The sequence below is a fragment of the Plecotus auritus genome (assembly GCF_963455305.1).
Source record: "Plecotus auritus genome assembly, chromosome: 6".
NCBI classification, from domain to species: Eukaryota; Metazoa; Chordata; class Mammalia; order Chiroptera; family Vespertilionidae; genus Plecotus; species Plecotus auritus.
Genome location: NC_137773.1, coordinates 117,225,372 through 117,237,557, shown reverse-complemented (window position 1 = coordinate 117,237,557; position 12,186 = coordinate 117,225,372). Strand labels below are relative to the sequence as shown.

At 40.7% G+C, this 12,186-nt stretch overlaps 1 protein-coding gene across 5 annotated transcripts in view; it reads right to left on the bottom strand.

Annotated features, from left to right (window-relative positions):
• SHQ1 (SHQ1, H/ACA ribonucleoprotein assembly factor) overlaps window positions 1–12,186 on the bottom strand; it is a 205,090-nt gene that overhangs the window by 184,963 nt on the left and 7,941 nt on the right. For 4 of the 5 annotated variants that reach the window (XM_080677011.1, XM_080677010.1, XM_080677009.1 and 1 more), the window contains exons 2-4: window positions 7,790–7,854; window positions 6,172–6,294; window positions 5,281–5,441 (exon numbers count right to left, since the gene is read on the bottom strand). In XM_080677011.1, the coding sequence (XP_080533137.1) occupies window positions 5,281–5,441; window positions 6,172–6,294; window positions 7,790–7,854 (349 nt within the window). The remainder of the gene's footprint in view (window positions 1–5,280; window positions 5,442–6,171; window positions 6,295–7,789; window positions 7,855–12,186) is intronic. The other variant, XM_080677012.1, reaches the window with a different exon arrangement.

Genomic DNA, 12,186 nt, shown 5'->3' with positions numbered 1-12,186 from the left:
GTTAGGAGCAAAAAAGTTAGGCATCAATAAGGCTGGCAGGGAAGTGGTTAGGGGGTGATCAGGCTGGCAGGCAGAAGCAGTTTGGGGCAATCTGGAAGGCAGGCCGGCAAGTAGTTGGGAGCCAGCAGTCCTGGATTGTGAGAGGGATGTCCGACTGCCTGTTTAGGCCCGATTCCGGTGGACATCCCTTGAGGGGTCCCAGATTGGAGAGGGTGCAGGCTGGGCTGAGGGACACCCCCGCATGCACGAATTTCGTGCACGGGCCTCTAGTATATATATATAGATCTCACCTCAAAGAGGCAGAATATACATTCTTCTCAAGTGAAAATGGGTCATTCTCAAAGACAGACCACAAGTTAGGACACAAAACAAGTTTCTACAATTCAAGAAGACTGAAATAATATCAATGTCTTCTCAGATCACAGTGGCATGCAATTAAAAATCAACTATAGTATAAACACCCAAAAACATTCAAACACATGGAGGCTAAATAGCATGTTATTAAACAATGAATGGGTTACCAATGACATCAAGGAAGAAATAAAAAAAACTTCCTGGAAGCAAATGAAAATGCACACACACAACAACCAAAAATCTCTGGGACAGAGCAAAAGCAGTCCTGAGAAGGAAGTACATAGCACTACAGGCCTACCTCAAAAAAAATAAAATTAATAATAAATTATTTAACCCTACAACTTATAGAATTAGAAAGGGAACAACAAGAAAAGCCCAGAATAAGTAGAAGGAAGGAAATAATAAAGATTAGAGCAGAAATAAATGACATATAGACCCCCCAAAAAAAACCCCACAAAAGATTAATGAAGGCAAGAGCTGGTTCTTTGAAAAGATAAACAAGATTGATGAACCATTAGCCAGACTTATCAAGAAACAGAGAGGACCCAAATAAGTAAAATCAGAAATGAAAGCAGCAAAGTAACAACTGACACCATAACAACACAAAGAATTGTAAGAAAATACTATGAACAACGATATGCCAACAAGCTGACAATGTGGATGAAATGGACAAATTCCTAGAAAAATACAACCTCCAAAAACAGAATCAGAAAAACCTGAATAGGCCAATAACAATGGATAAAATTGAATGAGTAATTTAAAAATTCCTAGCAAACAAAAGTCCTGGTCCAGATGGCTTCACAGGGGAGTCTTACGAAACATTCAAAGAACTAACACCTATACTCCTCAAACTATTTAAAAAATTTCAAGAGGAAGCAACACTTTGAAGTTCTTTCTATGAGGCCAACATTATCCTAATCCCATAAACAAATAAAGACACTGTAAGGAAAGAGAATTGCAGGCCAATATCCTAGATGAACATGGATGCTAAAACCCTCAACAAAATATTAGCAATTTGGATCCAGCAATATATTAAAAAGATCATGACCAAGTGGGATTTATTCCATGGATGCAAGGCTGGTACAAAATACACAAGTCAATAAACATGATACATCACATAAATAAACTGAAAGACAAAAATTACATGATCCTATAAATAGCACATAAAACTCATTTGAGAAAATCCAACACCCATTGTTGATAAAAACTCTCACCAAAGTGGGAATAGAGGGATCATATCTCAACATAATAAAGGCCATGCATGACAAACCCACAGCGAACATCATACTCAGTGAGAAAAAACTAAGACTATTTCCCCTAAGAACAGGAACAAGATAGGGATGTCTGCTTTCACCATTCTCATTCAAAATAGTACTGGAAGTCATAGCCACAGGGATCAGACAAGAAGAAATAAAAGGCATCCAAATTGGAAAGGAGGAGATAAAACTGTCATTATTCGAAGATGACATGATATTGTACACAGAAAACCCTAAAGACTCCATCACAAAATTACTACATTTAATAAATGAATTTGGCATTGCAGCAAGGTACAAAATTAACACCCAGAAATCAATGGAATTTTTACACACCAATAGTGAATTCTCAAAAAAAGAAACTAAACAATTTTTTTCATTTACCACTGCAACAAAAAAAATTAAGATTCTTAGGAATAACTTAACCTCTGCATATCCAATGCAATCCCTATTAAAATACCAACAGCACTATTTCACAGATCTAGAACAAATACTCCAAAAATTTATATGGAACCAAAAAAGACCTTGAATGGCCACAGCAATCTTGAGAAAGAAGAACAAAGTTGAAGGAATCACAATACCAGATATCAAATTATACTTCAAAGCCACCGTACTCAAAACAGCCTGGTACTGGCACAAGAACAGGCATATAGATCAATGGAACAGAATAGAGAACCCAGAAATTGACCTAAGACATTACGCTCAATTAATATTTAACAAAGGAGACAAGAATACACAATGGAGTCAAGACAGTCTCTTCAATAAATGGTGCTGAGAAAATTGAAGAGATACAACATGCAAAAAAATGAAACTATACCACCACCTTATACCATACTAGAGGCCCGGTGCACGAAATTCGTGCACAGGGGTGTGTGTCCCTCAGGCCAGCCTGCACCCTCACCAATCTGGGATCCCTCTCACAATCCAGTACTGCTGGCTCCCAACTGCTCGCCTGCCTGCCTTCCTGATTGCCTCTAACCGCTTCTGCCTGCCAGCCTGATCACCCCCTAACCACTCCCCTGCCAGCCTGATTGATGCCTAACCACTCCCCTGCCAGCCCAATTGCCCCTAACTGCCCTCCCCTGCCAGCCTGGTCACCCCTAACTGCCCTCCCCTGCAGGCCTTGTCACCCCCCCCACCAACTGCTCTCCCCTGCAGGTCTGGTCAGCCCTAACTGCCCTCCCCTGCAGGCCTGGTCCACCCCAACTGCTCTCCCCTGCAGGCCTGGTTGCCCCCAACTTCCCTCCTCTACAGGCTTGGTCACCCCTAACTGCCCTCCCCTGCAGGCTTGATCGCCCCCAACTGCCCTCCCTTGCAGGCCTGGTCCCTCCCAACTGCCCTCCCCTGCTGGCCATCTTGTGGTGGCCATCTTGTGTCCACATGGGGGCAGGATCTTTGACCACATGGGGGCAGCCATCTTGTGTGTTGGAGTGATAGTCAATCTGCATATTACTCTTTTATTAGATAGGATAGAGGCCTGGTGCACAGGTGGAGGCCAGCTGGTTTGCCCTGAAGGGTGTCCCGGATCAGGGTGGTGGTTCCCTTGGGGTGTGGGGCGGCCTGGGCGAGGGGCCTGTGGTGGTTTGCAGGCCGGCCACGCCCCCCGGCGACCCAAGCAGAGGCCCTGGTATCTGGAGTTTATTTATCTTCTACAATTGAAACTTTGTAGTCTGGAGCAGAGACAAGCCTTCTGCTTGCTCGGTGGCGGCAGCCATTTCTATTGGAATTTATGTATCTCTATAATTGAAACTTTGTAGCGTTAAGGGAGGCCTTGGGCGGCCAGGGTGTGCCGAAATCTTGGCTTCCTCCATCGCCGCGGGCAACCCTAGCCTCCTGCTCTTTCCAGCTCCGTGGCTGCCGCGATTTTTGTTTGGGTTTATGTATCTTCTATCATTGAAACTTTGTAGTCTTGAGTGGAGGCCTAGGCCACCAAGGGCAGGCGGAAAGCTTCGCTTCCTCCATTGCTGGGGAAACCCAAGCCTCCCTCCTGCTCTCTGTGGCGGTAGCCATCTTGGTTGGGTTTATTTGCATATTCGCTCCTGATTGGCTGGTGGGCATGGCTTGTGGGAGTAGCAGAGTGATGGTTAATTTGCATATTACTCTTTTATTAGATAGGATACAAAAATAAACTCAAAATGGATAAAAGACTTTAATGTAAGTCATTAAACCATAAAAATACTAGAAGAAACCATAGGCAACAAAATTTCAGACACCTCTCGTAACAAAATAGAGAGATCATAATTCAGCAGAAAAGTGTCATAGGTTTTTTAAGGAAAAAGTTCATCAGCATTGTTTGCTCCTAAGTAAATCCCAATTTTGTTCCCTTTAAGGAATCTTAAGAGAATTTTAAATTTTTCAAGGGCAGAGGTCTTTCTAGCATCTTATAGTTGTTTTCAAAGAGTTTACACAATGTAGCATCTCCTTAAATTTTCTAGAAATAAATTACATGGCACTATACCTTATAAAGAGGTGAACAAAGTTATCTCTGTTTTACAAAGTGAAAATGAAACTTTCTTGTACTCAATCAAGTAAGTGACCTGGCATCTCAAATTAAAACACAGGTAGAAGTGGTACTACAGCATAGGTCATTTACCTTTCCTTGGTAAACTCAAATATGTCTTACTATAATAAACCACATTACAACAGGTTTAACATTCTCTACTCAGACAGGAATGAAATAAAACAAACAAACACTCATTGCTGTTTCTTTCATTTTAAAAAAGTTAAGATCCTAAGTGTGTAGTTCATTAACACTTTCATCACACAGCATTCTAGGAATACATTTTCTATAAAACAATATTACAAAGTAATCCAAAATATTTCCTCTCCATTTCATTCATTTCAATATTCCTAGATAACCTAAAAGGAAGCCAAATTTCCTACATTATTTGAGGAAGAGAAAGTGACGCCATTCTTGTTTAGCCTAATTGACATAATTGGGTTTTAAGAAGAGATTACATTCAATCCCCATCAAGAGTAAAGAGACAAAAGTGCCTACTGTACACCAAAAACTAAACAATCTGATCAAACACCACTAACTCACTCTCACCAGGAACATCCTATCTAATAAAAACCTAATATGCAAATCGGTCGCTATGACATGCACTGACCACCAGGGGACAGACGCTCAACGCAGGAGCTTCCCCAATGGTCAGTGTGCTCCCACAGGGGAGCACCGCTCAGCCAGAAGCCGGGCTCATGGCTGTCGAGCGCAGCGGCAATGGCAGGAGCCTCTCCCGCCTCCGCTGCAGGTGGGCAATAAGAAGCAAGGGGTCCCAGACTGCAAGAGCCCTGGACTGCGAGAGGGCGCAGGCTGGGCTGAGGGACACCCGCCATAAGCACATGACTTTCATATAAAACACAAAGCTTTCCAGAAGTATGAGGAGAGGGGGTTCCACTTTGTGTTTTAAAACCTAATGTCTAGAACCCTGAACCAAGCACAGAACAAAGAGTTGGAGAGCGTTATCTACCTGGATGCGTGGAACCTGGGCAGAGCAGCCGTGCAGTGGACAGGCAGTAGCACCTGTCATGTGCGGACAGGAGCTGAGCTTTGTGCTCTCAAAAGGTCACCTCCTATAATGTTCACAAACAAACTTCCAGGATGAGCAGAACTGAGACTATAATATCTACGTATAAAACCTAGATGCCCAGGTCTTCTGGGAAGACAGCATACCTGTAACCGCTGAAATACTCCTGATCGCAGGCCTCCAAATCCATAGTGGCCCTGCGGGTGCAGAGCACTTTCTGGCACCTCTTCATAGGGGGACTGTTCAATTTCCCAATCAAAGTCTTCATCATCATCTTCTACTCCTTCCTCAGAAACCTCAGAAGTACCTAAATGTGTTAAATATTAACTTTTTAAAATACTGGATTTCCTAGGTACAACTCAGGAAAGAAAAAAATGGAGGAAAAATGACTGCCTGTTTTGCACCAAAACACAGTAAAAGAATATTCATATACTAGATAGCAAAAAAAATGGGTCTAACCCACAATGCACCTATGCTAGGATGTATGAATAATAAATACACTAAAAAAAAACAGACCTCAGCCATATATGCATAAATCTCACAAAAATGTTAAGTGACAGAAGCCAGTCAAAAATGAACACATACTGTGAAATTATATTTATATACAATTCAAAAACAGGCAAAACTGAGGACAGTGGGTACCTTGGAGAGGAGGAGGGAGAAGTAAAGGGAGGAGGTCCAGATAGGATTCCAGGGTGCTAGAAATGTTCCATTTCTTCTCTTGGGTGGTGTTCACTTCATGTAGCTCACTGAATTGTACACTTCTAATTTTAGCTCAAGTGGCCAGTATTTTGCCAGAGACAGAGATGCTATTTTAATTTATTCAAAAATATGACCGACCTACTGGTTCAATGGAGTTCTTTATGTCTTTAAATTATATGTTGCCAAATGAGCTATTTTCACATAACCTCCTTATCTTGCCACCTGAAGTATTTTCTCCAATCTCCTGTTTGCTATATTCCTTTTCCCCTGGAAATATACAACATTCCAAATATTCTGCTTTTCTTTTTTTGTTGTTCCAACTGCAATAAACATACCTATTTCCTCCACAAGTGGTTTTGCAGTCCTGGATTTTCTTGGTGCCAGAAGCGCAGTTAACATGTTCAGCCCCTCAAAATGCTGACCAGGAGTTTCTTTCGGTAACTGAATGGTAAAAATTCCTTAAACATAAATTTGTTTTATGGTTAACAAGATTAAAATACTCAAAGACTTCACAAATATTTCTATGTAATATATATGTTTACATATAATTCTATTTTATAGAGCTCCAAAATTATGGCCTTACATAAATTTAGTGACTAAAAATCAGAAAAGTTCCAACCAGGTTTTTCAGAACCACTAATTCAGCTGTCACCACTATAAGAAATTAATTTGTTAAAGCTGCTGAATGCTTTAGTCTTATTGCAATATCACCCTAACTATTGATAATATTAAAAGTCCAAGTCAAAAAGTCCAAAACTCAATAGCCTGAGAGGGTAATAGCAGCTACTTATAAAATGTATTTCTGGACTAGGGAGGCAAAAAAATCAGGATACATTATCTATACAGAATAGCAGCAATTTCAAAAATACACAAAAAGCAGTTATAGCTTAATAAAATCCTTTACTATCTTAAGAGCTACATTCCTAAAGTCAGTCTAAGGCAGATATAAATTATACCTATGTACTTCTTTTCTTTCCTTGACTGGGTTTATCAAACTTCAACTAGGCTCAGCTATGAACTCATTACATTATTTACTACTCTTACATTTTAAAACATTTTATTCTTTCTGTGTACTAAACCTTATCTAAATATATTAAATGCAATTAACCCAAAATATTTCTACATATAGCAACCTTCCTAAAGTCCTGTGTCCTTTTAAAATGTAATAACAACTTATATGCAATTAAAAGCAGATTTAAACCTAGGAAGGCAGTTTCATTATACTTCTTTATCACATTAATTACATTGTACTATTGTCACTTACCATTGTCATCCCATCTTTCTCCCTTTCCCTAGTTCATCAAGGCCAATAGATAATACTCCCTGGGTAAATTACATAAGAGCACACAGTGTATTCTTATTCCTATCCAATAACAAACTTACATAAAGAGAAAAAATGGTTTTAGGGCTAGCTGAAGTGAACGACTTATTCACGATAAGAAAATTCTGTCAGCCTTTAAATGCCACCTATGAACAGCTTCTTTCTCATCTACATATAATTAAATTTTAAGTTTGAAATTGTACAAGAAAGATTTGATTCACAGCTAAAATCACCTATGTCGTCTATTGCCTCACACAAGCAGAGTGTTAAGTTTACTGTGAAGAATACTGTGAAATACTTTCAAAGACTAAAAAAATTGTCATTTTTAAGAAATCTATGAATAACAGCACTGGACAATGAAAAACTTTAGTCATAGAGACAGACTGCACTTGCAATATTCCTAAAAGGTCCTCATAGTATCTCTAATAATAAAAGCATAATATGCAAATCAACTGAACGGCCAAACAGTGGAATGACCATCCAGACAACCTTCTGGACAAAGCCAGAGCTGCGAGGGCCTACTCTTGCACGAATTTCGTGCATCAGGCCTCTAGTCTTGAAATATTTTTACACAGTAACATTAACATGAAGAATCCAAAGAACAACACTAACAAAATTTCCAAAGTAAATACCTTTATCTGCATCATAGGACCCTTTTTCACTTCCATTTTCTACAATTCTCCCAGGAAGAGTTAATCTGCAAATTTAATATAAGAGCTCATGAAGTCCTTAAACTACAAAGTATAAGTGACCAGTATACATTGAAAACTATCAACCATTTTAAAAGGAAATCCCTCAGCATTTCTTTAACATTTCACAAAGTAAATAACAGATTTCTTTCCTAGCTAAGATAAAAAAATTAGAGATGACTCCTCTCTGTCTAAATCAGCCGTGGGCAAACTACGGCCCGCGGGCCGGTTCCGGCCCGTTCGGCTGTTCTATCTGGCCCAAGGAGCCGAAAGAGCGGAGGGTTCTCTTGCTCTCCCCTCTGCTCCTTTACTTTGAATTTATATTAGTTCACACAAACACTCCATCCATGCTTTTGTTCCGGCCCTCCGGTCCAGTTTAAGAACCCATTGTGGTCCTCGAGTCAAAAAGTTTGCCCACCCCTGATCTAAATACTACTATTCATCAATAAAATAGATACTTAAAGAGGAAAGCCACAATAAATATAGTTATCACCATTGTTACAGTACTTCCACCTCCCTAATGAATGAGTTATTTATATGCCTGGTGCCTGCCACAGCATGGGCCCAATAAAAGTAGACTAATTGGCTACCAAAAAAGAGGGGTAGGGGAGACAATAAAGAAACAACAAAACCAATTGTTTGTATTGAGCAAATTACTACTAAAAAAAAAACAAAACCCAAACCAACAAAAATGTTTTTCTCAAATCTTCTAATTTTATATGGGGATTTTCTTTTCTTTCATACTAAAGGAAATGAACTGATTCCTGTTTCCAGTTTTACTCTGGTCTGTCAGTCTTCCATTGAGGCCCTAAAATAATTCTTCTAAAGTAGAAGTCTGGACTACAGGGAATTCGAACATGGTGACCAACAGGACAGCAGGAAGGGAGAGAGTGTGACAGAATAAAGGATAAGGGGTGTGTGTGGACATGGGTGGTATGTGTGTGGGTGAATGAGGGACAGATAGCTATCTCAGGAATCCCGGGGACTGGCAGATCGGGCTCTCCTAGACAGGCTACTGCTGCGGGCACTCCAAGGCCAGCGCAGCTTTGGCACCAAACCCACGCCATCTTGTAGAGGGGAGCAACAGGGGCTAGGAGTACAGCCATCCCAACATCCACACCAACCTCAGATACCATCATGGACCTGTGCAGGGAGCCACTTGCCAGCCACAACCTGTGTGGAACCACCACTGCTAAGTGCCCGGGCAGTGAGCAGCCAAGGTACCACACCATGGGTCCCAGACTTCTGCAGCGAGTGCATGCCAGAAAGACCTCCTGAGGGGCTGCCGGGGGCCATAAAAGAAGAATTTGGTCTTACTTCCTGGTCAGCCCTACTTCCTGATTAAGCAAGGACAAAGCAAGGACAAAGAAAGCCCGAGCGCCCAAGGGCCAGAAGAACCCCCCATATCAGAATAACCGATCAGCTAGGACAGATACCCAGTCCCCAACCAATCATCCCATGGCAACTCCTTATCCTACCCCTCCCCTCTTGAGTGCTTATATACCGCAACACTCGAATAAAAAAACGAGGCTTGATCAGGAACCTTGTCTTGCCTCCGTTCTTCGCGTTCCTTGTTTGTTTCATTCTCTTAGGTGGTTCCTGCGTGCCCTCGTTGCTGCCCTGCGGGCCGGGGCAAGGGGCGCCTCCTCTCAGGAGCCCAAGCACGCATTTCAGGTCCCCACGCTGCGAGTGCAAGCCAGGAGTACACCACACCCCGCTCCATCCCTAGTCCCAGTATAGAGCTGTCGCCCTCGCATGCATCCTACCCCTGGCCCAGGTCAGAGCTGCTGGTGTGAACTGGTGTGCCCAGCCACACGTCACAGGACCACACTGCAAGTGCGCTGCCAGAGAGACCTAGGGCACCACCCTGCCTTGGTGCTGGGGCCACACAGTGAATTGCATGCCAGAGGGCTTTGGGCCCTCTCAGAGGGTCCCACACCAGAGGAACTGTGCACTCGCCCCGCCGACCTCAAGAATCTGAAGTGGACAACTGAGGTATCAGACCATGGGAAGAGATACAACTCAGAACAGAAACAATAAAGGTGTGAAACTCAAGACAGACCCAGCCCCCAGGCTAGCTAGGGGAAGCATGTCAAACTTGTGGCTCACAGGCTACATGCGGCCCACAAGGAATATTTTTGTGGTCCAGCCAATATAACGGTATGTAAGAAACATTTTAATAAAAATTCCATAACTTAATTTTTACAATATCCTGTCATACATAATTATTAATAACAAACTACAATGTTCACTAATGACTAATTACTATAATCGTGTTGCATTCATTTCTCTTACATGCAGGCACACCATTTCTCTCCACTAATACTAACAGTGAATATTTTAGCAGCCAACTGCCATGTCATTAATCTTGGACTGACTTGTTTGGTGTGCACAACAGGAAATATTTTGCTTTCGGAGAACAAGAAAAATAGGTTTATTTGCATTATGCTTATTAATTTGTACAGTTATTCAGTGTCTGATAAGTTAATGTTCAAGAAAATATTAATTTTAATAAAATGTTCTATTATTTTATGTTAATGATTACTCATTTATTTCAGCCCTTTATATTCAGCATGTCTCTATCAAAATAAACCTACATTTCTATGAAAATAGAAGCTTTTGGGTTTTTTGCAGCCCACACAAACTTAAACTTTATTTGGCCCGTGTTAGCCTTTGAGTTTGACATATTTGTGCTAGGGGTTTCAACCCCTCAGACCCTAAGCAGGGAGCCCAGGACCAAAAAGAGACAGCAAAAATGGGGAAACAGAGAAACAACCCCCAAAAGAAAGAAAAGGAAGAAGCATCAGAAAAGGAACTAAATGAAATGGAGGTAAACAATATGTCAGAGAAAGAATTCAGCATAATGGTCATAACGTTCCAAAACTGGCTGGCTGAGAAAATCAATAACATATGTAAGAACGAAGTCAAAATAAAGAATTATATAGCTACAATAAAGAACACAATGGAAGGTTTCAACAGTAGACTAGAAGAAGCTGAGGACCGAATCAGCGAGTTAGAAGACAGGATAAGAAATAACACCTAATCTAAACAGTAACTGGAGAAAAAAATTCGAAAGCAGGAGGATAGCTTAAGGGAGCTTTGGGACAACATGAAAAGAAGCAACATTCATATAATAGGGTTGCCAGAAGGACAAGAAGAGGAGCAAGAATTATAAAAATTATTTGAAGAAATAATGACAGAAAATTTCCCTGATTTGGGGAAGAAAAGTCACACAAGCACAGAGTCCCAAACAAGATGAACCCAAAAAGACCCACACCATGACATGTCATAATTACAATGGCAAACATTAGTGACAAAGAGAGAATCTTAAGGGGTGCAAGAAAAACACAGAAGGTTACCTACAAGGGATCTTCCATTAGATTATCAAATGATTTCTCAACAGAAACACATCAGACCAGAAGTGAATGGAATGAAGTATACAAAGCAAGGGACTGGATCCAAGAAGGCTATCATTTAAATTGAAGGGGAAATAGAGCTTCACAGACAAAAAAAAAAAAGGTTAGGGAGTTTATTACTACCAAGCCAGGAATGCAAGCAATGCTAAAGGGAAAGTTTAAAAAGAAGAATTAGAAAGGGAAGAAGGAACACAGACATAAAGAATAAAAATGGCTACAAACAAGTACTTATCAATAACTTTAAACATAAAAGGATTAAATGCTCCAATCAAAAGACATCAAGTGGCTGAATGGATAAGAAAACATGACCCATACATATGCTGTCTACAAGAAACCCACCTCAGAAGAAGAGACTCACGCAGACTGAAAGTCAAGGGATGGAAACAATTTTTTCAGGCAAATGAAAATGAAAAAAAAAAAAAAAAAACACGAACAAAAAACTGGTGTGGCAATACTTATATCTAACTAAATAAACCTCAAAGTAAAGGCCATAACAAGACATAAGGAAGGCCACTTCATAATACTAAAGGGATCAATACAACAGAAGATATAAGTCTGGTAAACATATATGCACCCAATACAGGAGCATCCAAATACATAAAAACCCTTCTGGAAGATATCAAGGGTGAGATCAACAGCAATACTATCATAGTAGGGGACTTTAATACCCCAATGACATCACTGGATAAATCTTCTAGACAAAAAAAAATCAACAAAGAAACAGCAATCCTAAACAACTCACTAGGATCAGATGGAACTAACTGACATCTTCAGAACATTTCAACCCCAAGCTACAGAATATACATTCTTCTCAAATGCAAAGAGGACATTTTCAAAGATAGACTACATATTGGAACATAGGCAAAGTCTCTTCAAGTTCAAGAAGACAAATCATATCAAGCATCTTCTCAGAACACAATGGCA